The sequence below is a fragment of the Pyrus communis genome, chromosome 17 (assembly GCF_041283825.1).
Source record: "Pyrus communis isolate YQ-2024b chromosome 17, ASM4128382v1, whole genome shotgun sequence".
Classification (NCBI taxonomy): domain Eukaryota; kingdom Viridiplantae; phylum Streptophyta; class Magnoliopsida; order Rosales; family Rosaceae; genus Pyrus; species Pyrus communis.
Genome location: NC_142581.1, coordinates 28,244,081 through 28,271,391, shown reverse-complemented (window position 1 = coordinate 28,271,391; position 27,311 = coordinate 28,244,081). Strand labels below are relative to the sequence as shown.

The 27,311-nt window shown below is 36.3% G+C and overlaps 2 protein-coding genes across 3 annotated transcripts; both read right to left on the bottom strand.

Moving 5' to 3' along the window:
• Positions 1 to 4,264: 4,264 nt before the first annotated feature.
• On the bottom strand, positions 4,265 to 7,194 carry LOC137709464 (putative glycerol-3-phosphate acyltransferase 3). Its single transcript, XM_068448552.2, has 2 exons — positions 6,399 to 7,194; positions 4,265 to 5,429 (listed from the first exon to the last, which is right to left on the bottom strand). The coding sequence occupies exons 1-2, from the start codon at positions 7,122 to 7,124 to the stop codon at positions 4,545 to 4,547; spliced, it is 1,611 nt and encodes a 536-aa protein (XP_068304653.2). The 5' UTR covers positions 7,125 to 7,194; the 3' UTR covers positions 4,265 to 4,544.
• Positions 7,195 to 22,779: 15,585 nt separating this feature from the next.
• LOC137708357 (uncharacterized) lies at positions 22,780 to 27,311 on the bottom strand. 2 transcript variants are annotated; one of them, XM_068447410.2, is made up of 6 exons: positions 27,168 to 27,311; positions 26,450 to 26,771; positions 25,764 to 26,211; positions 25,080 to 25,378; positions 24,487 to 24,854; positions 22,780 to 23,260 (listed from the first exon to the last, which is right to left on the bottom strand). In XM_068447410.2, exons 2-5 carry the CDS (start codon positions 26,750 to 26,752, stop codon positions 24,510 to 24,512), a joined length of 1,395 nt encoding a protein of 464 aa, XP_068303511.2. In that variant the 5' UTR covers positions 26,753 to 26,771; positions 27,168 to 27,311; the 3' UTR covers positions 22,780 to 23,260; positions 24,487 to 24,509. The 2 variants fall into 2 exon arrangements, with proteins under 2 accessions (XP_068303511.2, XP_088545332.1); XM_088689206.1 differs by lacking the exon at positions 22,780 to 23,260 and adding an exon at positions 23,702 to 23,800 and having other exon boundaries at positions 27,168 to 27,304.

The following is a 27,311-nucleotide window of genomic DNA, read 5'->3' as shown; positions in this document are numbered from 1 at the left end:
ACTAAAAGTAACATCAGCAGTAGCAGCAATCATTCCGACAAAGCACTATCCATGAATAGTAAAACCACTTTTACTATTCATCCATCATTTCAGCAGCAACAGCATGATTCCACAGTAAAAAACATCATCATTCGCCAGCCTTTACAGCTTTTAGCACATGCAAGCCGGGAATCTCGCTTCAACAACCGAGACTCATCTCCCTACAAAAGAAAAATTCATTTTCAGAGGATGAGGACTTTGTCCATCATAGCTGAGACTTCTGCGAATTCTCTCAAGAACAGAAGCCACTATTCAACTCCATCCCATATCCAACCAAAATTTATAAACACTTGTATTTTCATTTTATCATCAAGGATGCCTGCAAGCTCCATTGCTTCTTTCATCAATTGTCAGTAGACAAAAATTTGTAAGTTGGTTTCAACTTGAAATAAAAATATTTTCAAATTTATATCTACACAACTAATTTAAATTCATTATTTTCATTATGACAAATATTTTCACCATTTTTTATTTTAATTCTCTCACTCCTAGACAATTCATTGAGTATCTCAAATACAAGGTAATTTCTGATCTGTCTTTTGTTCAATTCTTTCTTCATGTTTATAGCCTTTGGTTTGATATCTGCACACCACCTCATCATTATGACTGTAGTCTTGATTGATGTCCTCATAATTTCTTCCATCGTCAATAGACGGTAGTCTTTCGCCCCCATTTGGTGTGTGTGCGCGTGTGCGTGTGTATAAATGTATGTATGTATACAAAAAGGTGCATTCACATTTACAATCATTTGCCTTATCAGAAGAAATATATCAATTATTAGACGTGATTTTTTTTGCAAGAATTATACTGATTTTGTATTAATAAACGAGAATAGTTATAAAGATTGCCACGTTGAATATTTTTGGGTGATCAAATGTATTGATACGAAGATAATTCGCACATACAAACATAATAATTCTCTAAATGGCTATTTCAAGTATACGCACCACCCACAAACACCATCGGTGTAGATCCACCACAAAGATAGTAAACACAACATACCAATATCAAGGTACACACAATGTTATCAGCAAACGAGACACGTCATATGCCACTTCATAGGTACGACTTGGACATGGAAATGGTGATTAGTGTTTGAATTCCTTCAGTCGGATCCCCAGCCCCAAGCCTCCCAAAAAGAAAAACAGCAGATGGTGATGGAGTTTGATGACTTTGACTACACACTTAATTAATTTTTGTTTGAAAGAAGCAAGGGACCCAAAACCGAAGGAGAAGGATCCAAAAAGCCTTTGCAACACATTCAATGAAGTATTTTGTTGATCCAACAAAATTAATTTTGTTTGGTTTGGTTTGGTTGGTCATTTGTACATATAGTAGATTATCCACACGCAAGAACAACCACATATTTACAAACAGCCATGCATTTCATTTCGACCCATGCACGATTCCAGCTCTCTTCAGTCTAATCAATATTTGTTTATTAGGGCCTGCATTTACAGACGAAGCAATCACATGATCTTGTAAAAGATGATTTGTCTTTTCTATAGGCAATGTAATTTGAAAAAAAATAGTGTCAAGGCAAGAAATACGTTGGTTTTTTTTTTTTTTTTATTGTATTTTTTTTTATTTTTTTTTCTTTCTTTCTGTTTTTTGTATATTTCCCTCATTGCACGACCTAGCACTTGATGACACCCATAACCACGTAAATTGCTTCTTTGTTTTTTTTTTTTGGGGTCAGAAGATAGCGAACATTTATAAAATAAAGTTCAAATGGACATATTAGCGTAGGTAGTTTTTAAGAAGAACTGGCATACATAAAGAATACGATATTTATGCAAACAAAGCATAAGTAAAGGTTCTTCTCTGCAGCAATTACAAAAAGTACACAAAAGAAAAAGGAGAAAACAATTTCACCCCAAAAACAGATACTCTTAATTAGGTGCTCAAACAGTAGAGGCACAAAAGTGGCTAATAAAGAAAACCTAAACGTAAATTGTATGCTTTTGTTCCATAAAAATTTCACATTTGAATAGCCCTTGCATTTCAATGATTTGAACCTAATAAACATGATGAAGGGAAAAGTTATAAGAATATAAACACGAGCATAGGAAGGCTCTCATATGTCATTTCCACATATATATAAAATACAGACTAATTGTGGGAGACCCACTCCGCATCAAACTTCAACAATCTGAATCGTCTATTTTGTAAATCTCGATTCATAGATCATTCTTCCAAAAATTTGATTCAATCCGAAACCATTTGCTTATTTAATTATTACGATGAAATTTCATTGTTTCTTATAGAACAAAGTGTTCGTTAATTTCTTTGAACTCAATTAGATGTCTTAATATTTCCGATTTGGCTTTTTTTAAGGATGATCTATGAGGTGCAACTTGTAAAATAGACAGTTTAGATCATCGAAATTCGATGTGGCATGAGCCTTACAACTAATCCCTATTTAAAAAAAAAAAAATCCCTTCCTTTACCGGCCTCATATATACGTACATATATATATATATATATGGTGAATACATAATTACTATGATGATCTTATATTTATTTTGTTTTTGCTACAATAAAACAAGATCTTGTTGAGAAGAGGCTTGTGTGTATATAAAAAGATGGCTACACAAAATTAAAACCTGTTAACACTTCTGGGTATAAAAAATAGAGAGCTGAGAAGTCATGACCAATATTTAGTTCCGACTTTCAGCGAAATAGATGGAAGTTACGATCAACAAATAATATAAGAAGGGGTGTGCTATCCACACACCCCATTTTACTTCTCACACATCCTTTGTTAATTTTTGTTCATTGATCTTTTTCAATTCATCCGATCCAACGGCCGAAAATTAGAAGAGTGTGTGAGAAATAAAAAATGGTGTGTGGATATCACATCCCTATAAGAAGGGTGATGCTAGAGCGTCTACTTGAATTATGTCTTTGTAAATCATATGATGTGGCGGTTAATGGTTGGATTTTTTTTTTTTTTAATATTAAAGAAAGAAACCAACCATCAACTATAATAGGTTGGATCGTACCAATATCAATCCATTTGATTCTATTTTGGAAAAAAAAAAAAATATATATATATATATATATCCATTTGATTCTATTTATTCCAAGGCAAGGATTCACCAACCATTTAGCCATAGCCAAAATCAAGGAACTAGATTAATAGGAAGGAAGCTTAATGGGAATGAAATGAATCAGAATTTTTCTTCTATGATCGATCAATATAAACATCAACAACTTCGAATTGGATTAATTTCTCCTCACTAAATTAGTGCTTGGGCCAAAAAAACCCTACCTCATGGAAAGGTAGTTGGAGAGGTGAGAAAGAATCAAACCATTAACCACCACATGATGTGGTCTACAAACTGTAGTCTACAATATATGGCCTAAAAACATGGTCTCCCTAACATTTTCCATGTATGAAAGAAAAGAAAATAATATACTTGATAAAGGGAATCCCTAGTCTACAATAAAATGTATCATTAATTAATAATACTACATGGGTACTCTTCAAAAAAAATAATACTACATGGGTAATTCTATTAACACCCTACAATCTTATGAATGCACCCTACACTTTAATTTTTTCATTTAAATTTCCTCCTTTACCCCCATTTAATTTAAGTTAGTAGACAAAGAGAAAACCCAGCCACCTAACTATTCCTTGCAGGCGGCAACACCTCATGTAAACAGAGGCAAAAAAGCCCAACCAATTGTAATTTCTCATCACGATAGCACAACTCTCTCTCTCTCTCTCTCTCTCTCTCTATATATATATATCTCTCTCTCTCTCTCTCTCTCTCTCTCTCTATTGCATTTGCATCTGATGCTCTAGAAGAAATGTCTTGCTTTTTTTTTTTTTTTTTTTAATGTTCTTTTGAGAGTGAGAGACAAAGAGGGGCCACGCGATGGGGTGGCTTGTGCGGGAGGACGACTTCGACGACGAAAGTGATAGAGGTAAAGGAGTATCCGGGTTGATGAGTCGAAGTGTTGGATTGTAACCAAAGAAATTGGAGTTTCCAGCCGATGTTTATGGAGGTAATCAAATATACTTGGTTGTCGAATTGGGGCTGCCGAGTGTGCTTTTTGTTTTTTGGAGTGGGGATGTGGGGTGGCTTCAAAAAAATGAGGAACAACGTTGGAATTTTTGAGAAAGTTTCATAATGTGGGGTATTTTCGTAAAATTGTGGGGTGTGTATAAAATAAACCTACTACATTAGCTTGAAACCAAAGCAAAGACATTAAATGGACACAAGATAAAGGACACGTTCAGTTTGTCCACTCTGATTAAGAAACCCTAATTGATAAACGGTTATTATTCACACACTTAACCTTACATTGCAATGTATGAGATTCAACTAAAGCAAACACATATTTAGATTACATTAGTGAACCACAGAAATTATTTTGTGTTAGATTACCAACTCATCAAAACAATTTGATGTAACAAGCCGATTTCACTTTCAATTTGGTTCACTTAAATGTAATCAAAAAATACTACGCTCTGGCGTTACTATACTTAGGATTTAAATTGTACATTTGGAAGCAATACCTTCGTTCCCGGCCAAAATTAAGTATTTATCTCTCCTTGTAAGCTTGGTGCATTCAAACCCTAATGCCTTGCCAATCTCACCTTGCACGTAATTAGCCACATCAAAGCTTGATCTATTCCCATCACGACAAGTGGACAGCCCGGATACCTTCTCCAGCAACTGAACGGTGTAGATCGGTGAGGGGTTCATCAGGTAGAAAAGTGGGTCCAAACACTTGAGCCCGCCAGCAGTTGTGCCATGGAACATGCCGACGTGGGTGTTGATTGCAACAGGAATTATTTCGTCACTAATTTCTGTAAACAAGGGGCTAAACCTAAGGAGGTAGGGTTCACGACATGTCGTTCCTTCGGGGCAAACAACGACGTCCCCTTGATTCAACAACTTCTCCATCATCTTTCCGTCTCGATGGCGATTTCTTGTTAATCGGACGGTCTTGATTGGTGAGAGGATCTCAGACATCTTGCTTAGGCTGTACGTTACAGCGTGTAGATTTTTCTTCAGTGCGACGCAAATGTAGAGAGGGTCTAGCAGGGTTCTATGGTTACAAACGTAAAGCGTACCTCTAGGCTTGTCCTTTGGAAGGGTTTCACTCTGGGCTTTTGGACCTCCCAGAGTCAGTCGTAGACCACTGAAACACAGTAGAGGGAACGACACGTCGTAAGGCAGTGATTTCCCCACGATGATTCTGAAGATTGCTAGGGCAATTCCTAGTGGTAACCACATCAATATTGCTAGGGTTTCAAGTGGGGTTGGTGTGAGAGCCAATCGACCATCATGGAAAACGAGCTTCTTAGGGTATCTGTCTCTTGGTAGGTTCTTCCAGCTCCTCTTATCTGAATCTCCCACTAGATAAACTTCCTGTACGTGCAAATTGCAACAATTTTTCAGGCCAAGACGGAAAATATTGCAAAACTTAAATTTAATTGAACATAAAGTTAACCAAATCGCAATCGAGGAAGAAAAAGAAAAGGCTGAATGGATTAAACCATCTCTCAAAATTTTCAATAATCCAATTAGACACACACAAATGGTACCATTAATTCTTGACGACCCTTTATCATAGTGGTAGAGAGGAGTGTTGCCCTTGCACCACGGCGTAGGTTCAAACCCGGCCCGTTGGCTCTTTAATCTAATATTTAATCTAACATTTCTATCGTTTGACCAAAAAAATATTCTTGATGACCCTCTAAACCATGTATATTACATACATATAACTTTGTGTCTACATTATTGCACTACTCCAATATTTTAAGATGCAAATCTTTTATAGGGGTGAATATATTCACTAATATGGTTGGATCAATCAACATTTTGTGTTTTTAAGGATAGGTAAGTGAAAAGAAATATTAGTAGGTGATCATATTAACCTTAGTTAGAGAGTAAATTTTTATTTATTGATCTTAGTTGAACAAAAAATTCCTATGTTCGAAAATGATATGTCCACGAACTTATACCAAAATATGAATTATGTATAAAACTAAACCAAATCTCTTTAAAGTATATGAAACTTGTTTATACGATTTATATGAGTTATTCTAAATCTCTTTAATTTTTAATAACCTACTATAATTATACCGTTTTATCATATCACTTAACAACTTAAAAGCTGAAAAAAAAAAAGAAAAAAAAAACTACTATCAGTACGTTTTTATTATAATTTGGCTAATGACATTCATATAGACTATAGTTTTTCAAATTTTGCATTATGGCCTATGAAGTTTCAATTCTTTATTTTTATATATAATTAAAGGAAAGTAAACTAATTAAGTCGTCAATTAAACTGAATTAACTACTTAAACCCAAGTAAAAATTGAATAAGGGAAGTACCTTGCAGTAAGAGAATAGTTGGTGATCATTAAATTTGTTGGAGGTAGAGATACCAATTGTATCAAAGCCCATGTTATCATCTCCACCATGTTCTTGTTCTTCCCAAAGCGGCGAAACAATATGGCTCTCCTCTTCCTCCATGATACCCAAAAAGTATCCGCCAAATGCCTTTAGCTCCTTCCCGATCACCATATCAATCTCCAAGTAGTCTTTTAAGAAGCTCTCGATCATTACTTGCGGTAGCTTACTAACACCAACTTTATTCCCACCTCTTTGAAGCACCTCAAAGGCTTCCAACCCAACATCTTCCAAGAAGAACTTAGGCAAAACAGCCGTGCCAATTCTAAAGCTGTCTTTCTTAACCCCAAAGAAGCAGACCATCACCATTATTTTCAACCCTAATTCGTCACCGACGAAAAATATGATAGGGCATAAAAGGAAAAGAACAAGTGCCCTTAAGAAATTTCCAGCTTCACAAGCCACGAGCATGAAGTAATTAAACAAACAAGAGGATTTCAGTAGAGCTCCTTCAACGTCAAAGACGATCCAAGTTTGGTTCGTCAGGTTCGATCTTTGAGAGTAAAGAGAACCGAACAAGTTGTGATTTTTCGACTGGCTTGGTGATATGCCGGTTGCATGGTTGTTGCTGCTTACACTTCTGGGGAGATCTCTGAGTTTCCGAAAGAAAATGCGAAATAATGGCATCAAGAAAAAGGCCATGGGCATTTTCAGAAGAATAATATGTATTCTCCAATCCAATGCTGCAAGTCCTACAACTTAGTTAGGCTATGTTGTGTATCAATCAAGGCCATATGTTGTTTTTTTATATGGTTGGAGATATATTTCATGCCCTCATGCTTCACTTTTATTACGAAAATGCTCACGTCAAAAATACAATTAAATAAGTATCTTGTCGGCGCTTGTCGGCGCCGCCGAGTGCCTGATCGAGGCATGAGGCTATCCTTTCCATGCAAACTTGGTCCAATAAACAGTAAAATATAGCAATAAAATATTTTTCTGATTTCGCTCTTTAATTCAAAAGATTTCAAATAATTTATAAGATCTGTCATCTCTAGGCTTTTTTTTTTCTTTACGTTGAAACTAATATCGACTATTGTTAATTTCTTACCTCTCTTATTGCGATTTGGGTTTATACCTTCTCACTTTTCTTAGTTATATATATATATATATATATATATATATATATATATATATATATTTTTTTTTTTTATCAACTCACTTTTCTTAGTGTAAATTAGCACTGTTATATCGTTTTTTTTTTTTTGTTTTTTTTTTTAAGGCAACTTCAAACAATAAGATCTTCAGCTTTGCGATGGTTGTGGGAGAGGAACGTCGATCATATACAATTTTATTTTTATTTTACAAAGAAATTGTTTCCACAACTTAAACCTATAACATTTGATCACAAAAGAGCAACATTTCTGTTGCGCGTTTTTAATTTTAAAAATAGTCTTACCTTAATCTTTTAATTTACTAACTGTCATTGTGCATGATTTTTTTCATTTAATCAAATTGTCATTCTGCATGCTCACAAAATTCAAACTTTTTCCACATTTAGAAGTATTTATCAAACAAAATCAAGATCATGACCATAAAATATAGAATGTATCCCACAATTTCTCATAAAATTCAAACATTTTCCACATTTAGAAGTATCTGTCGTACAAAATCATGATCATGACCATAAAATATACATTTTCTCACAAAATTCAAACATTTTCCACATTTAGAAGTATCTGTCGTACAAAATCATGATCATGACCACAAAATAGACAATTTCTCACGAAATTAAAACATTTTCGACATTAGAAGTATCTATCAATCAAAATCATGACCACGACCATAATATATAGAATTTATCCAGCAAATTTTTTACAAATTTCAAAAAAAATTCCACATTTAGAAGTATTTATCAAACAAAATCATCATCATGACCATAAAATATGGAATTTACCCAACAATGTAATTAAAAGATGTTGTAGTTTCGACTATAGATAGAGGTGCAACTTGGGTTGAGCCAACCCGAACCCACCCATGTTCAACCCGACTTTAAACTCGAACAAGCGGATTTTTTTTTAGTTATAACCCGCCCAAACCCAACCGGATTTCAACTCGTTCATTGATTGGGTTGAGTTAGGTTGATTATTTGTCCAACCCGACCCGACCCGAATAACGAAACCCGAATATGACCCATATCAATTACTACTCATATAACACCTAAATAGGTCAAGTCCAACAACCCACATCCTTTCTAATATATTTTTTAATAAATTACCCCTCTAAACCCTAAAGTTGTATATTAAATTGTTAGTCTCCAATTCCATTATGCGGCTCTCCATCTCTATCTGAAAGCCCAAGAAAATTTGCAACTGCCCCTCTCTCAATGAAGTGTTCCTCTTTTTTTCTTTTTTCTTTTCTTTTGGTACTAGCTTTGGTATTTCTTGTGTTTTAATTCAAACTTTGCATGGTTGAAATATTCATATTTAGTTTACCCTTATAACGTGCGGAATTGAATTTTAATTTTGAAAAAGTTAGGCCAATCCAAACTAAACCCAAGTAAACCCGAGCCCGAATGAACCCAATTAAAATCCAACACGAACTTGAATTGTAAAAGTTGGGTTAGAATTAGGTTGACCTTCCAACCCACTCAAGTTGCACCCCTAACTATAGAACATCTTCTTGGTGTTATGTAACATGCATGTATTTCAATATATTGTAATATCGTGTACAATTTATTTTTCTTTGCTAAAGCATTGGTTATAGGGTCACCGACTAAAGCATGGTAGACTACTTAGCTTGCAACCTGTAAGCTTACATTATGAACAATTATAGTAACTGAATTATTATTAGTGATTTTTGCATTCTAAGAACCTCTTTAAATGAGGTATATCCACTAATAATTAAAAACGGAGAACATGACTACCAACCAAAAGGGTCTTGTTGTCCTTTTATTTTATTTTTGGCTTAATTTGTGTAACTAATTAAGAACAAAAGAATGCTACAAACTAACAGGCCTTACCGATTAGGCCATTTCAACTAACTACTTAACGTTTTAAAAATTGGATATTTGTTAAGTTATCAATGTTAAGTGATGACCTTGATAAGTATTGAAGCGAGATTTCACTCTCACGTCACAAAAAAAAGTTTTAAATCCCCAAACCGATTCCTTTTAACTAGACAAAATTAGCGTTTAACTTCAATTTTTGCAGATTCATAACTCTACAATAACATGTTAGTGAGAATTTGATTCAATATTTGTCCATACCATCCCTTAACATTTAAGCCTTTTTTTTTAAATATTAGTGGATATACTTGACAACAAGATTGTAGACATTAAAATTTCAGTGAAATAAATGTTGACCAATATATTAAAATTACAACCTTTATTCATTTCACCTACATCACACACTCATTTCACCTACAACTTCCATTTACTTCACCAACCTCACACACTTATTTCACCTACGTCACACACTCATTTCACCTACAACTTCCACTTACTTCACCAACCTCACACACTTATTTCACCTACATCACACACTTACTTCACCTACCAACTCCATTTATTTCATCTATAACATCCACTCACTTCACCAAAAAAATGGATGGTGGTGATTCACTCTCAAAGCCTATAAGTAGGCTTCACCATCAAGAAAAAAAAAAAAAAGGAGAATTTACATCACACCAAAACCTTGAAGCCTTGAAACTCTAAAGCTCTCAAGCAAATCTGGAAGGATCAAGAAAGCACTTTTCGTTCTTCGTCAAATCCTCCTTCAAGATCAAGCCCCAAAGGCCCTTGAAGAACTTCCACCAACTCAAGATCAAGCCCCGACGGCCCTTAAAGAAAGTGTTCATCGTTCATCATCCGTTCATCCTAAGATCAAGCCCCAACGGCCCTTTGGATCAACAACCTCAACAAATCCACACATCCAATCGTTCTTCAAGATTAAGCCCAAAAGCCATTGAAGATCTGCTCATCCATCAACCTTCAAGATCAAGCCCAAAAGCCCTTGAAGAAGTCCACACAACCATTATTCAAGATCAAGCCCAAAAGCCCCCTTGAAGAACTTCCACCAACTCAAGATCAAGCCCCGACGGCCCTTGAAGAAAGTGTTCATCGTTCATCATCCGTTCATCCTAAAATCAAGCCCCAACGACCCTTTGGATCAACAACCTCAACAAATCCACACATCCAATCATTCTTCAAGATTAAGCCCAAAAGCCCTTGAAGATCCGCTCATCCATCAACCTTCAAGATCAAGCCCAAAAGCCCTTGAAGAAGTCCACAACCATTATTCAAGATCAAGCCCAAAAGCCCTTGAAGAAGTCCACAACCATTATTCAAGATCAAGTCCAAAAGCCCCCTTGAAGAACTTCCACCAACTCAAGATCAAGCCCCGACGGCCCTTGAAGAAAATGTTCATCGTTCATCATCCGTTCATCATAAGATCAAGCCCCAACGACCCTTTGGATCAACAACCTCAACAAATCCACACATCTAATCGTTCTTCAAGATTAAGCTCAAAAACCCTTGAAGATTCGCTCATCCATCAACCTTCAAGATCAAGCCCCAAAAGCCCTTTGAAGAAATCCACACAACCATTATTCAAGATCAAGCCTAAAAGCCCCCTTGAAGACTCGTTCATCAACCTTCAAAGATCAAGCCCTGAAAGCCCCTTGAAGAAACTTCCCTCAACCTTCAAGATCAAGCCCCAACGCCCCTTGAAGAAACTTCAAACTGTTCATCCAAGATCAAGCCTCGATGGCCCTTGGATCAATCGCACATCCACAAATCAACACCTTACAGAAATCGAATCAGATGATCAAATTACAAAAAGATTGTAACCCCAAAATCATTAATTAATACAATATATATTTTGTACACGTATTTTTGTTTCAGGTATTTTTGTGTTTACAATCACTAGGAGAGGGTTCAAGGCAGTAAGTAAATTCCACGTTTATACCCATTCCCCCTCCTGAGCCAACCCCCGACCTATACAACATTGTCCATGACCAGTAAAATTCATCTTACAAGAATTTTGCCAAACGATCTGCACTTGCCAACTTCTGCAACAAGGTGCCATTAAGACTTGACTTTCATGTTTGATTGCATGCAGTGAACTTGTGACATACTAATTCACCAACAAATAAGCACTACATTTTTCATCAACACAATCATTCTTTTCACCAAATGAATTAAATCACTGTACAATAATAAAAAAAAACTCATGCAGTTTTTGGCTGTACGTACATATGTACAAATGAAAAAAAAAGATAACCCTGCTGCAACATTAAAGAATGGAGGAAGAAAACAAATCTGTATTAGTTCCATGGCTGCAAAATGTAAGTACCAATATCTTCAACCACCTTGCATATTGTCCATCAACTTCCTCATCTCCTCAGCCGCACCTGAACGGGAAATCTGGTCTTCCCCAAAACTGTATTAACAAAGAAACAAGCGAGGGGGGAGGACGGATTAGAAAGAGTACTAAAGCGTGTTAATGTTTTCGTTACGGATCATGGAGAACGTGAAGCATAGGGAAATGGAATTCAAACTTTTGACTGGTAGAACTTCATATGCCGCTTTTGTAGTATTGAAGTGGGACAAAACCTTGAGTTGTTGCGACCGCTGGCGCAGGAGACCCATCTATTTTGGCATTCGTTTTCATGTCGTTTTTCTTATTCGTTTTGAATGTCCTATTGGACCGTAAATTTTCTAGTATACAATTGAACTTTATTCTGGTCAAGGTATATTTACCAGTACAAAAAGAAGTACTTTAATTGAAGATGGTAAGGAAAAAGTAATTGAAAGGATATTTCAAATATCATACTTATCTGCACTAGTCAGGATCTGAGGGTTTAGGGTTTAGGGTGATCTTCGTTTTCATGTCGTTTTTCTCATTCGTTTTGAATGTCCTATTGGACCGTAAATTTCCTAGTATACAATTGAACTTTATTCTGGTCAGGGTATATTTACCAGTACAAAAAGAAGTACTTAATTGAAGATGGTAAGGAAAAAGTAATTGAAAGGATATTTCAAATATCGTACTTATCTGCACTAGTCAGGATCTGAGGGTTTAGAGTTTAGGGTGATCTTCGTTTTCATGTCGTTTTTCTCATTCGTTTTGAATATCCTATTGGACCGTAATTGAAAGGATATTTCAAATATCATACTTATCTGCACTAGTCAGGATCTGAGGGTTTAGGGTTTAGGGTGATCTTCATTTTCATGTCATTTTTCTCATTCGTTTTGAATGTCCTGTTGGACCATAAATTTCCTAGTATACAATTGAACTTTATTCTGATCAGGGTATATTTACCAGTACAAAAAGAAGTACTTTAATTGAGGATGGTAAGGAAAAAGTAATTGAAATGATATTTCAAATATCATACTTATCTGCACTAGTCAGGATATGAGGGTTTAGGGTGATCTTCGTTTTCATGTCGTTTTTCTCATTTGTTTTGAATGTCCTATTAGACCGTAAATTTCCTAGTATAGAATTGAACTTTATTCTGATCAGGGTATATTTACCAGTACAAAAAAAAGTACTATAATTGAAGATGGTAAGGAAAAAGTAATTGAAAGGATATTTCAAATATCATACTTATCTGCACTAGTCAAGATCTGAATTCATGGAAATGGAGTTAGCAGGCACGCAAAGTCTGGCAGGAATCCAACTTTTTCTTGAAGAGACGAGAACAAGAAAATATAGATAAGACAAAGATTCAAAAATAAAAGGAGAGAATATTCTTATATATTTTTGTGTAGTGTGGTTTGTTTGCTAGTGTTTTGCAGCCGAAAACAGCTGTTGGAGACCAAGTACGTGGTAAGCATTTGGTAGTCCACCGGCCGGCAATGGCTGGGGAAGTTGAAATCTGCTGTGCCAAAAAAAACCTACATATGCTGTGCCAGAACTTCAACTCTGTTTTAATTAATTTTTATAAAAGAAAAAGAAATGCTCCCTTAAAAGTCCGACTTTCTATAAATTTTTTGTCATTTTATATCTGTGACATAATTTTTATACCAACATTACAAAATATTACAACTAAAATATGAAATGATAGAGTATATAAAGAGTTAAGAGAGCCTTCTTCGCATTTCTTTAAAATAGAGTTCAAAAACAAGCCCAACAGCACCCGAATTCCCCCGTTGACCCAACTCCCTCAGCCACGCAATAAACCAACTTCCTCGGTGACCCCACCGTGTCGGCCCCACCGGACTCCTCTTCGTCGCCGTAAACTCCACGGAGTTATGTGGGATTAAGGGAAGGACAGGTGTCAACTGCATAATGTAGGGTAGAGGGTGGGCAAGGGGTTTTTTGGCACAGTAGATTTGAACTCGGCTGGGGGCTGCTTGGTTTGTTGATACTGACGTGGTGGAGACTCGTAAGCTTGGGTTCCACGCACGAAGTGAGCTCCGCTAAGAAAAAGGCTCATTAGTTTAAATATTTGTATTATTTCACTAATAAGGATAAAGTTCACCAATATCTATGGATCTAATTTCTCCAATTGTACAAAACTACACCATCAACACAAACATTGTATGATGTTTGTTGAATGAGATAGATGGAATACGAAACAAGTAGGTAAAGTTTTGTTTCTCATTCAAACTTCAAAGTGAAGGAAATTAAAGAAAATAAAATTGAAATTCAATGAAAAGACAAACAAACGACTACACAATTACAAATAATATTTAATTAACTAAAACTAAAAAGACACTATAAAATTGCCAAGAAAGCTACGTACTTAACCATAGAGACCACATAGGAGAAAACAAAAAAACAAAGCTAAACTTAACAAACAAGACATCTAATCTTAATGGGCAAAAGAATCATAATCCTTCGCCCACAAGAAACAAATAAAATAACAATAATCCTAAACCCTAAGGGGGCGTTTGTTGCGCCGGACTATCTCGGACTGGATTAGCTTCAAGGACTAAGCTGGACTGGCTTAGACTAGACTAAATTGGACTAACTTAGTGAAGTGTTTGGTGCAGTATTGGACTAAGAAGCTGGATAATAACAAATTCTAATATTATATTATTTAATATATAAATTATTAATATTTTATTATGATCTTATCTTTTTCTTCATCTTTTCCTACCATTTCCGTCCCACTCTTTTCCTCTTCTCTCATCGTCCCACCCTCTCCCTCTTTTTTTCCTCTTAGACCTCTCAATTCATGTCTCTTTCTCATTCCTGGTCAAACTCCTTATTGATTCCAATCTCTATTTCTCTGTCCTCCCTCCCTCTCTAACAATGCGTTGTTCGAATGGAACCTCACGGCTCCAATTTTCCTGACGAGTTGCAGGTTTCCCGATGTGTTTTCCGGCCAACCCTCGTTAAATTGGATGAAGTTAGCACTGCCAAAAAATTCATCACCATCCCTATATCAAGATCTTAGCTTTGAATGCTCGAATCTGTCATGAATTTGAAGAAGCCCAAACAGGCCGAGACTTCCAGGCCATTTTCCGGCCACATTCAACCACATTTTGGCCTCAATTCAGGTAAAATCGTAATCTTGTTACTCCCAACTTCAATTTGGTATATTTTATATGAAAGTTGGTTGTGAAATGGATCTGAAAGAGAGTCGGAAAGTTAATGATTGATCTAGGTGACCGGAGATGATGAGGAGTCTGTCGGGAGTGGTCGTTGAGCATGACGAGGACGAGAAAGAGAGGATAGTCTTAGCTAGTCCCATGGTGATTGGGGGGTCTCGCTAAGACCTCTTAGTGAAGGGTTTTGTCCATGCTAATCCCCTTTAGTCTCATTAATGTTAGTTCCAGCATGGAACAAACATAGTATTGGACTAATAGCTAGTCCAGTCCAGTCCAGTCCAACTTAGTGAGGGCAAACAAACGCCCCCTAAGAGTCATATAGTTTTGGGTTGGATTTGGAGTTATGTGTGGAAACATATTACACGTCTCAACTTGGATGATGTTGATGCATTATTACCTAAACCAGTGAAGAAAACAAGAGAACTAGTTGAAACTACGACACTAGATACAATTCGGTTACTCAAGTCTTTCAATTGCATCAAAGTCCGTCCATAGATGAACCCAAAATTCGTTCATCCTCACCCGATTGCGGTGCTAGGAGTTCTGAAATCGACATATGATTGAGTTCGCGGTGCAGAAGAGAGTTCAAGGGCTTGAGATAGATCTGAAAGCAGATAGACCTTTTTGGCACTCTTCCAATTCTTAAGTTTTTTTTCTGGATAAGCCATTTAAGAGCCCTTTTGGCATGTCATGCATTAAGTCCCTCAAGCACCTCTCTCTGTCATTTGTAAATATGAACGGTCAACTTATCGGGCACTTTCTGTCCTGCTGCCAACTTCTTCAACACCTTTGCGTTTCTGGCTCCTCATTTAGGAAATTTGAAAGTCGCCGGCTCTTCGCTCTGGTTGAAGTTCCTGCAGCTAAGTGAGTGCATGCACGTCCGCATACTTGAGATTTTTGTTCATAATCTTGTGTCGTTTGATTAAGAAGTTTCAAGGACTTATCATTCACTGTTGTTGCAACTGATATGCTAAGCTTGTAAAGTTCTGTGAATGGTAATGTGTGACAATTGGTTTACTTGAGAAACAAATCACTTGATTATTCAGTGATGTGCAATTCGAGTAAATTAAGAGTCCTAGTTAGGTAGGAATTGTGGAGTCTTAAATCATTGCAGCTAATCTAGGAGAATCATCTAGAGGTTCAAATACAAAGATATTGCATCATGATAGGACTCAATCAAGGTGATAGGGTTGACTTTCTTAGCTGTTAATAGGCCGACTAATAAGGAACCCTAATGGTATCTAAATACTAGGTTAAGTCCCTACTTCCATACGTTGAATTTCTCATAATACTAAAACCTATTCATATAGTAGAGGGATATTTTGGTGTATTGGAAGGAGAAGACAACCTAGAGTTCATCAATGGCTTCATCTTCATAATCATGTCTTCCGAATTCTACAGATAAGTTCAATATAATTAGTCGATCTCTATTTCATATTGATTTGATTTATTTGTGATCCTAATGTCTTGTTGTTGTGATTTCAGAATATGTCTTACATGTGGTATCAGAGCCACACAACAAGCTTAGGGTTCGATTCACAGGTAATTTGATTAACTGTAGATGATTGACACAAGTGAAGCATAATTTGTGTTTATCGTTTGGTTGGCTATTTTGACTATTCGATCCTGTGAGACTTCATAAAGATGCTTCCGCAATTTTGTATCACTTGAGTTTGCAATTTTGTTTAGGGATTTAGGTCCAAACAAATTGAAATTGGGCATGGAAAATAAAAGGGAAATAATTTAACTACACGGTGAATTTGGAGTTCATAATTAGTCACCGGCTAATTGTTTTTTTTTTTTTTTTTTTCTTCTTCCTTTCGGGAGATTATGGAGTTTTCTTGAGTATATAGGGTTGTCTTCTTTTTCCACAATAATTATCGTTGTGCTGCAGAGAAGGATTACAACACGGATTTATGTTTATTGTATTTATTAATTATATTGCTGTATTGATTTATCGTTGTGCTGCAGAGAAGGATTACAACACGGATTTATGTTTATTGTATTTATTAATTATATTGCTGTATTGATTTCATGATTAATTAAATCTGTTGGAAGGAAACTTTTATTGGGGCTTTCAATGAATTAGATTATTTTCGAGCCATAAATCTTGCAATTCTGATGGACTTTAGTTATTTTGACAAATTTGAAATTCATGTACCTTATTTATATGAGTAGTTCTGGGCTATCGATTCTTAATTGAGATTTTGGGGAGTTTTTTCAATGGCATCGTAAATCTTTAGCAGACTCTTGTTTGGTATAAGTGCATATTTCGTATGGCTGATAGACATTCTAGTTTTTGATGGACTTCCCTGACTTCAAATTTTATGAAATTCGGTCATATCGTAATATTAAATGGACTTTAGATGCTGGTACTTTTTCACGTTTTTTGGACAAGAAATGGATTTATGGTAAATTTTTAAGTGAGATACCCTGTTGCTGGAATTCTGTAGACTTCTGCAGAATAGTGTGTTTGTAATATTATTTTGATATATTTATGTAATTGATAAATTCATGAAATTTTAGTATGATATACATTGAGATATTTATTTCAAATCTGAAAATTTTCATGAGCATTGGTTTGAAAATGAATTCTTTGTTAATTTTTAATCTCGGGGTGTGACATCCCACATCGTCCAGGGGAGTGATCCTTAAATGTATATTCTAATCCCTACCTAGCACGAGGCCTTTTGGGAACTCACTGGCTTCGGGTTCCATCGGAACTCCGAAGTTAAGCGAGAAAGGGGCTAGAGCAATCCCATGATGGGTGACCCACTGGGAAGTTGTTCGTGAGTTCCCAAAAACAAAACCGTGAGGGAATGGTAAGCCCAAAGCGGACAATATCGTGCTACGGTGGTGAAGCGGGCCCGGGAAGTGATCCGCCCCAGGTCGGGATGTGACAATTGGTATCAGAGCTTAACCCTGGTCGCGTGTGTGTCGACGAGGACGTCGGGCCCCTAGGGGGTGGATTGTGACATCCCACATCGCCCAGGGAAGTGATCCTTAAATGTATATTCACATCTCTGCTTAGCACGAGGCCTTTTGGGAGCTCACTGGCTTCGGGGTCCGTAGGAACTCCGAAGTTAAGCGAGAAAAAGGTTAGAGCAATCCCATGATGGGTGACCCACTGGGAAGTACCACTTCCCGGGCCCGTTCCACCACCGTAGCACGATATTGTCCGCTTTGGGCTTACCATTCCCTCACGGTTTTGTTTTTGGAAACTCACGAGCAACTTCCCAGTGGGTCACCCATCATGGGATTGCTCTAGCCTTTTTCTCGCTTAACTTCGGAGTTCCTACGGACCCCGAAGCCAGTGAGCTCCCAAAATGCCTCGTGCTAAGCAGAGATGTGAATATACATTTAAGGATCACTCCCTTGGGCGATGTGGGATGTCACAACGGGTTCCATCGGAACTCCGAAGTTAAGCGAGAAAGGGGCTAGAGCAATCCCATGATGGGTGACCCACTGGGAAGTTGCTCGTGAGTTCCCAAAAACAAAACCGTGAGGGAATGGTAAGCCCAAAGCGGACAATATCGTGCTACGGTGGTGAAGCGGGTTCGGGAAGTGATCCGCCTCGGGCCGGGATGTGACACGGGGACTGTCCTACGAAATTTATGCGGTTTCTGCAGCAAATTCCATTTCGATTTTATTTTTAGCCCACTTTTAAAATCGAAAAAAAAATCATGGAATTTTGGGTGACAATAGATTTACATGTCTACTTTATTTCTGGAAATTTTTATGCATATTGGAGGAAAAAAAAATTTTGAATTTTTGGTGAATTATTTAGTCTACGGTATGTACTGCAGAATTTTTGTCGTTTCTGCAGCACATTCCATTTCATATTTTCTTTTAGTACACATGTAAAGTCTCAAAAATTATGAAATTTTGGGAATTAACAGATTTGTATGTTTACTTTATGTTTGAAAATTTTCATGCATATCGGATGAACAATGAATATTTGGTGAATTTGTAATCTCATGTCTATACTGAACATTTTCTGCAGTTTCGGCAGCACCTCTCTTTTCGAATTCATTTTTGGCTCGCTTAAAATTTTAAAAATCATTAAATTTTGTGAAATAGTAGCCATATATGTCTAGTGCATACCAAAAAATTTTCATGACAATCTAAAGAGAATTGAGTTTTTAGTGAATTTGCAAACTAAAGTAGTACTGCTGAATTTTGGTACTTCAAAACTAGTTTTGATATGTGATATTGTTTCACTGATTTGTGCACATCTATTGGTACCGATTATTATACAATTTTATGGTTCCAATATGTCCTTATTTTATGCAAATTCTCAATACTAATGAATTTTATAGACAACACCGATTAAATTTTGATTTAAAGATGTATTGGTTTGTTTTGCTTAAACCAATGTTTTGTTTGGTCATCAATTCTGATTATGATGATAATTGTCTTTTGAGAGAAAATTGGAAAGTGGCATCAGTTTACTAATTGATCATTTTGGTCTCTTTCGAGAACTCTATTGTTCAATGTCAATAACGACATATTTTTGTGTTTGATTTAATCTTTTGAGAATCATTGAATATCCAACAAAACGGTTATTTAATACTGTTCTAAAGGATTATTTTGAAAAATCAGCATTCTAATTTATATGGTGAATACTTTTGTCCCAATGGGAATTTCAAGAAATCAATCACCAATTATGAATTAGTATTATAGAAAATCATAAAGTACTTTTAACATATTTTCATCTGGCCAAAGCTGTTGAAGCTATATGTATTTTGTGTATTTTATGTTTTGGCTAGCTATGCAGGTATTTTCGTTGCATGATTAGTTTCTGCCCAAAGGTGTAACAATCATGCAATTTGGAGTTTATTCGATCCTTCACAACTCGACTACTTTCATGATGAATCTTGCATAATCGAGAATGAGTAGGTAAATTTGCCAATCTTTTGCCTTAATTTTTTGTGAGTTCTAAATTGGATTAAAATTATTGTTGAAAAATTGATGTTGTTGAGATATCTATGTGTTTACTTTAATTGACTTTATTTTAGAATTAAAACATAAATTTTGAGTTTGGATTATCTTGTTAGGTTTCTTTTTAATTTTTGACCTAATCTTTAACACATATGTGTCTTCTCCCATACACTAAAATAAATTTTGTAAGCATTGGTTTATCTAATCACTTGTCACTTTTAGATTGATTAATAATGTTGAGATATTGTTCCTTATATAAGCCTAATTGTGATACATATAGATTGGTTTATTATGTCCAAACCGACTATTTTGTGACTCAACAAATTTGTTTAAGAAATTTTCATGTTTTGAGCATATTAAAGATTGTAAATTGGTTTTATTTAAATTATGATTAATTTTGAAATTTTGGTAGAGCTTACACTATCTTTATTGATTCAACTAGCCTATATTTTGTCATATGAAAACCACTTTCTCTAGTGTTTAATCTTGCAATTTTGAGTGTTTGCCCAAGTGGGAGAAATAATGTATTATGGGCTTCACACTCATCAATTTTGCATGCTTTTAATGGTCATAGTTTTGGTAGATAAAACGTACATTGTCATACTCGTTTATATTTTATTTGTTATATATGCAACTAATCTTGTAGGAAATTCAAGAAGGGTTAATGAGTATATTCTGCTCAAAAGTGGTTTTCTTATTAATTCTTGTATGTTGTTCAAGAAATTGGACTTGTGATTTATATGTTATTGATGGATAATTAATCTGCTCAAAAGTGTTTTCTTATTCAGTACAACTATAAATCAATGTATAGTGAAGCATGGAATTGACAAGATGGTGTATACTTCATCTGCTCAAAAGTTTTGAAGTTATATATGTTTGCCCTTGTATTTTATGTTTTAGCTATGCAAACCTAATATAATTAGTTTCTGTCCAAAGATGATTCTAGAATTATATGCTTTTGATGCATTAGAAAACATTTAGTTAAAGTTTTCTATTTCCGTCAAATGTTATATGAACAAAACTGACCAAATGATTTTGTATAGTTTTTAAGTCACAAGAGTCACTTCCGTGCACATATCTAGAATAAAGATGTTGAGCTCACAAATTTTATAGTTTAGATCCCATGACTAATGTTTTGCTAATGGGAGTATTTGAAAGGTATCTATTTCATTTTGTAGACATCTACAAAGTTTTGTTTTACTCTCTTAATCAGTGGGAGTAATAATAATTTATCTATATATAATTTTGTCTCTATTAATCAGTGGGAGTAAAAGATTACCTTTTGTGTTAAAAAAATTTGAAGCGTTAGTGGCTGATACTTTAAGAGTAAATTTTGTTCATAAGTTTTAATAAGAGGTCATGATTTTGTAAATAGTATGTCGTATTTTATGTGTTCTCTTATTATATTCTAAATTGACAAAAAAGTTGAATTTTGTTACCAATGTTGTTAGAGTTCTTTGTGAACTACTTTTGTACTGAAATATATTTTCATATTTTCAGTTCGACTATTGTGAGCTAATGTTTTGACTATTAGCTCTTGATATAATGACTTTGTTAGTAACATAGTGCTTTGAGTTAAGTGTGCATGTAATCATGGAGTGCAAGGAACTGTGCAATGTGTGCCTTGTTTTCTGTGGTTCTGCACTTGATTCAAAAGTGACAAGTTGCTAGGAAAGATTGGTTGCAAACTCATGAAGACTCAGTGATCACCACGAGTTCTTATCAGGACATCACATTGGCATTCAAGTGGGAGAATGTAAAGTTCTGTGAATGGCAATGTGTGACAATTGGTTTACTTGAGGAACAAATCACTTGATTATTCAGTGATGTGCAATTCGAGTAAATTAAGAGTCCTAGTTAGGTAAGAATTGTGGAGTCTTAAATCATTGCAGCTAATCTAGGAGAATCATCTAGAGGTTCAAAAACAAAGATATTGCATCATGATAGGACTCAATCAAGGTGATAGGGTTGACTTTCTTAGCTGTTAATAGGCCAGCTAATAAGGAACCCTAATGGTATATAAATACTAGGTTAAGTCCCTGCTTCCATGCGTTGAATTCCTCATAATACTAAAACCTATTCATATGGTAGAGGGATATTTTGGAGTATTGGAAGGAGAAGACACCCTAGAGTTCATCAATGGCTTCATCTTCATAATCATGTCTTCCGAATTCTACAGATAAGTTCAATATAATTAGTCGATCTCTATTTCATATTGATTTGATTTATTTGTGATCCTAATGTTTTGTTGTTGTGATTTTAGAATATGTCTTACAAAGCCTCTTTAATTCAACCGAGTAGAGAGAGCGGTCTCCTTTCTTGTATATGTTAAGATGCTATTAAGCTCTTGCCACGCCACATGCCATGTCATCATTTGTGATAACGCTTTATGAATCCAGATTCTCTTTGTGAGAATTTCGGGAATTCGTCAATCATGTCTATTTATCGTACATCGTGCAGTCAGAACTTATTTTAAATATTTTTATTTAAAATTGAACACAAACAGTACTTGATAAAAACTGACTGCACGATGTACGATGAACGGACATGATTTACGAATCCTCACCAAAAGGATCTGGAGAGAATCTTGTTGGACACTATTGGTTTTGTGGTATTTGCTACGAAGGTAGTTTGATCTGTAGCCTGCAACAGTTTACATGTGGATCCGGAGAGAATCCTGTTGGACACTTTATTGGTTTTGTGGAATTTGCTACGAAGGTAGTTTGATCTGTAGCCTGCAACAGTTTATATGATATGCCTTTGTACGGAGCAAAGTATGTTGAAGATATTGATTGTATTCTGGTTCTTGAGTAATAGCAATTGTTCCTATCAATACGAGTCAAAGTTCGAACGGGTCTAACATTGGTATCGAGCCAGTGATTCACAATGCCATTGAACTTGAACTTGAAAAGGGAGAATCCACTCTACAGTCAGAGATCGTTACAAGTAATAAAAATTCAACAGCTGCATTAAGGCAGCGTGCTCTGCAGATTGCAAGGCAACTGCCTCCAGGAGCTGAGCAAATTATTATTTGACAAATTCATTGCAAGATCACAGATTTTGTTGAAAAATAACTTAAAAATGGGATCTAACAAGGTTTGTTCAAATGACATAGTATCCCAAGTTTCACTTTAGCCAAAAAGGAAACCGTTTCCCAATCCGCCCGACGATTTGTCCCCGATATTGAAGTAAGCATAAACATTTGCCGTCGCGTGCTTAGTCTGGTTTTAATTGAGATCATAACTACCCCAGCCGTCGAAAACCACAATTGCGGAATTACGAGCAGCGTCCAAACGAGTCTGCTGAATCAGTCCTTTCATCTCACAAGCAACAATACAATGTCCTGTAAAAGAATGTCCGATCAAGGTCTGCAAATAAGTGAACACTACGATTGGATGCAGAGATTGAATTAGAGCAGTAAATAAGTGAACACAACAATACACATAGTTCACGCTTAATTCGGCTATGTCCACCACGAGGGTGCGTTTGATGTTTTCACATTAAACAAAGGTATATTACAAAGTACACGGTTGTGTTTGATCCTGAGAGAGATTGGATGCAGTCTATGGGGGAAATAATTTTTTTTTTAAGAAGCGATACCGTCATTGGGTTAAATTGTTAAATGTTAGGAGGGAAGGGAGATCAAACCGCCACCAAGGGTGCATCAGTGAGCTTCCTTTCAGGTTCGCATATCTTCATGACCCAAAATATCCAAGCTCATTGAAGACAAGGGTTGTTTTGATTGATCTACACATAACTTGGAGCCTACTCCCAAGTTTGAATGAGCTCCAACCTTGTCGATAGGGATTGAGTTGAGTTGAGGTGAGCTTTATGAGTGACTTGGTTATATTTCCCTTAATCCCAAAACCCAGAAATGTGTATTCTAGTAGACGAAGAAAATTGAAGAGTGATATCAGTACCAGATCAAAGAATGGAAGCTATTCCAATCCGAAACACATAGTTCCATCCAATCCGGACCACCAAATGATACTATTTATACACCAATGCCCTAGGACAAAAAGGAAGATATTCCTTGATCTACAAGAAAGCCAAGCGAGGTTTGCCCCATTTCGCTCATTGACGACGTGGTTTGATATCAAATATAATAGACTTAACTAACCAACGGAAAGTATAATATAAAGTTACTGGTCACAAACACCAGAATGTTTATGTGCAGGAGGAAGTATTTTAGATCGATCATGTCCTGATATGAATGATGTCAATGTAAAACAGTAGACCGTAATGCAACCTAGATTTGGTGCTCTCCTGTGCCTACTGCTACTTGACCCTGGAATTTTTTCCAAGTGGAATTTAAGCTAGTGCTAAATAAGCAAACAATAATCTGCAACACCATGTTAACAATGCCAACATCTGCGCTCCCTACCCAATCAACACCCACGGATTTGCATAAAAACATTCTATGTGGTTGCTAAAAGCACCCTAATAAAATTTCACTTCTGCATCCTGAAGAAGCACCCTATAGGAGCATTGGATATTCAATTTTGAGGACAAGCCATAAAGGTAACAATTAAATCCTTGTTAATTTGCCTGAAGAGTAAGACTACTCACCAAATGTAATTGCAGATTCCCATTCAGTATCGATTGTAACCTCTCCCATAATCCTCTTGCCTCTGACGCTGAAACTCACCAAAATTGTCATGAGGCCTTGAAGGATAGTTTTCCATAGGGTTGGGGTACCTGCTCCTTGAATCCATGGCTAAATTAGCCCCGGAATACTGAGGATTGGCCGAGGAGCTGTCGTATTCAGAATAATTGTGTGATTTATAACCACCAAAACCTGAAGTCGACATCTGCTGATTAGCCTGTTGTTGACGTTTCTGGGCATCAAGTTGAAGAAAGTCCTCCCACTGCTTTGCATGCATGCCCCTCAGGGTAGCCAATTTCTTCATGTGGTTCTCTCTTATATCCCTAATCGCCTTTTATCCATATAATAAAAAGTCAGCAACAAGAAATTTGTACCAAGAGTTCAAGTCTTTTTAAAACAATTACGATTGGCAAGAAAACAGGCAGGGTAGCTGGAGATATACATGTTAAAGAGTTATAGGATGGGTCAATAGACCAGTTATCACTTCCAGCAAGAATAAAAGACATAAAAGTGTTTCTCGTTTTATTTGTTCCCAGAGTTGTAAGGTAGTCAATACCTCACGATGTCCGTAATTTTCTTCATCTTCTTCCTTGTCACGAATTCTTCCAAGTTCCGTTGCCTCTCTTTTGTACGCCAATTCTAATTCTTCTAATGTCTGAGGGGTGGCAGAGTAATCAAACTGACGACCGGATTGCATATCAGATCCTTCTTTATCAGAATTCCATCCATCATTTCTATAAGCAGCCATGCTCCGATTATGACCATCATATGAATTATATGAGTTTCTCATATAAGGGGCACGAGCTGGAGAGTTTGAATGACTTGGTCGACCTCTAGCTCCGACATTACCATAAGCTTCATGAAATGAAGAGTATGTTAAGCACTTGATTCAAGATGCTAACACAGATGGCAGCTTTAATTCAACATACTATCTTATTTTCAGATAGAAACCATCTGAGGCAAAATTTCTGGATAGCTTTCAGTAAATGATTTCATTTCGGAAACAACCCGATCAATTCAGACCCAACCGTGAAAGCTACTTCAGAACTCTGCACACAATTCTTGAAGATAAGAACTTACCTCTTGCTGCAAACAAATGATAAGCAACAACCCGATTCTTTGATAAATTGGAAAGATTTTACAGACAGCAGGTAGAAAATTGTATACGAACCTAACGAGCTATGAACATGACTTAACAGCTCCCTATATACATCGTAAACATATCCTATGCTGTCCCTACCTTGCGGAGAAACCCTGGAAATTTTTTGCATATCCTGACGTATTCGGTCTTCAACAAATTTCTCTTGCCTGTGAAACCTTTGTTGAAAATGGGACCCGTTTCGGGGACCAGAATGAGACCTCTGGGATTCAGAATGTTGTAAACGTGCACCAACAGGACTTCGCTCAGGTGACCTTGATCTAGTCACTCGAGAACCAGAACCCTCTGTTTGTTCGCCTTCCTCTCTAATCATTTTGTGCACAGCATCCACACCCTTTCTTAATACTAACCTGTCCTTGCCACTGACAATGATAAATTTCTCTTCCATCTTAATATTGCATCCAATATCGTTTTCAATCCTGTTTATCACTCTCTCAGTGAAAAGGGACCTTACATGCTTTTCTCTAGCAGGTACCCTTTCAAAGAAATCTTGAGACTTGCGACTTGCACCAAGGGTAGATGGGCAACCCTAGGAATTACCAAAATGCATCAGAACATGTTATCATAAAGAAAAAGTAACACCCTGAGATAGAAGAACTAAAAAGTCTAAACATGCTACGAGGTTATATTAGCAATTGAAAAACACTTTGTAGTATAAGCAATTGAAAAACAAAAAAGGAATGCGTTTGCGTATGTGTGTGTGATTTTGCATAAAGGTGGCCAGATATTAGAAGAAACTAGAAGCAAATGAAGCACTAAAGTTTTACCTGAGTAAAGTGGCCAGGTTCCCCACAGATTTTGCAAATCATTTCTTCTTCCTTCCTCTTCTTCCAATTCCTCTCAGTTGCTTTTGACTTGGCCTCCCACACCTTAGCTTCTCGGCTAGTAAAGTCGGTCGGGACGGCATTGGGGTCGCGAGATTCTTCTTCCTCATCAGACCCGGCAGGAGACCTTTTGTTTGGTTTTGCCCTATCTTGTTTGTTAGCGGCATTTGACCCAGGAGGGCCAGTGTACTCCTTGTATAGCTCGCTAAAGTCGTCATCGATATCCGGGTCTGGTCTCGTTTCCATTATTTCAACCTTATGAATTCTAAACATTCCACAACACAAACCAAACCTCATCAATATCCTCTACAGCCAACAAATTACACAGAAAAGGGTAAAGAACATAACTTTAAGCCTTATCGATATTGAATTTCTACGAAAACCCAAATCCCAATAAGATTAAGTTCACTAATTACTAAGCAAAACACTTGCAGAAATTTATAAACAAAAGCAACAATCAAGATTAAAAATTGATATCGGGATCTGCTACTTTGAGTAGAAAATCCCCATGAAAATTGAAATTATAACAAAAATAAATACATAAATAAATCGATTACTTGATTGTACAATAAACATAAAAGGGCAAATTAGGGGCCGACGATTAAATGCATGAAAAAATTTACATAAAAATTGAATTAGATTTGGCGTACGGTATGGTTACCTGGAGAGTGAAGATAGTGGAGCCGCAAGCAGAGGTTTTAGGACGTCGACGAGGAGAAAGCCTAAAGCTTTAGCTAAGAAGGCCTGGGCTAGGGCTGGGTTTTTATTACCCACTTACCGCCTGCTGAATTTTCTTTTCTGTCTT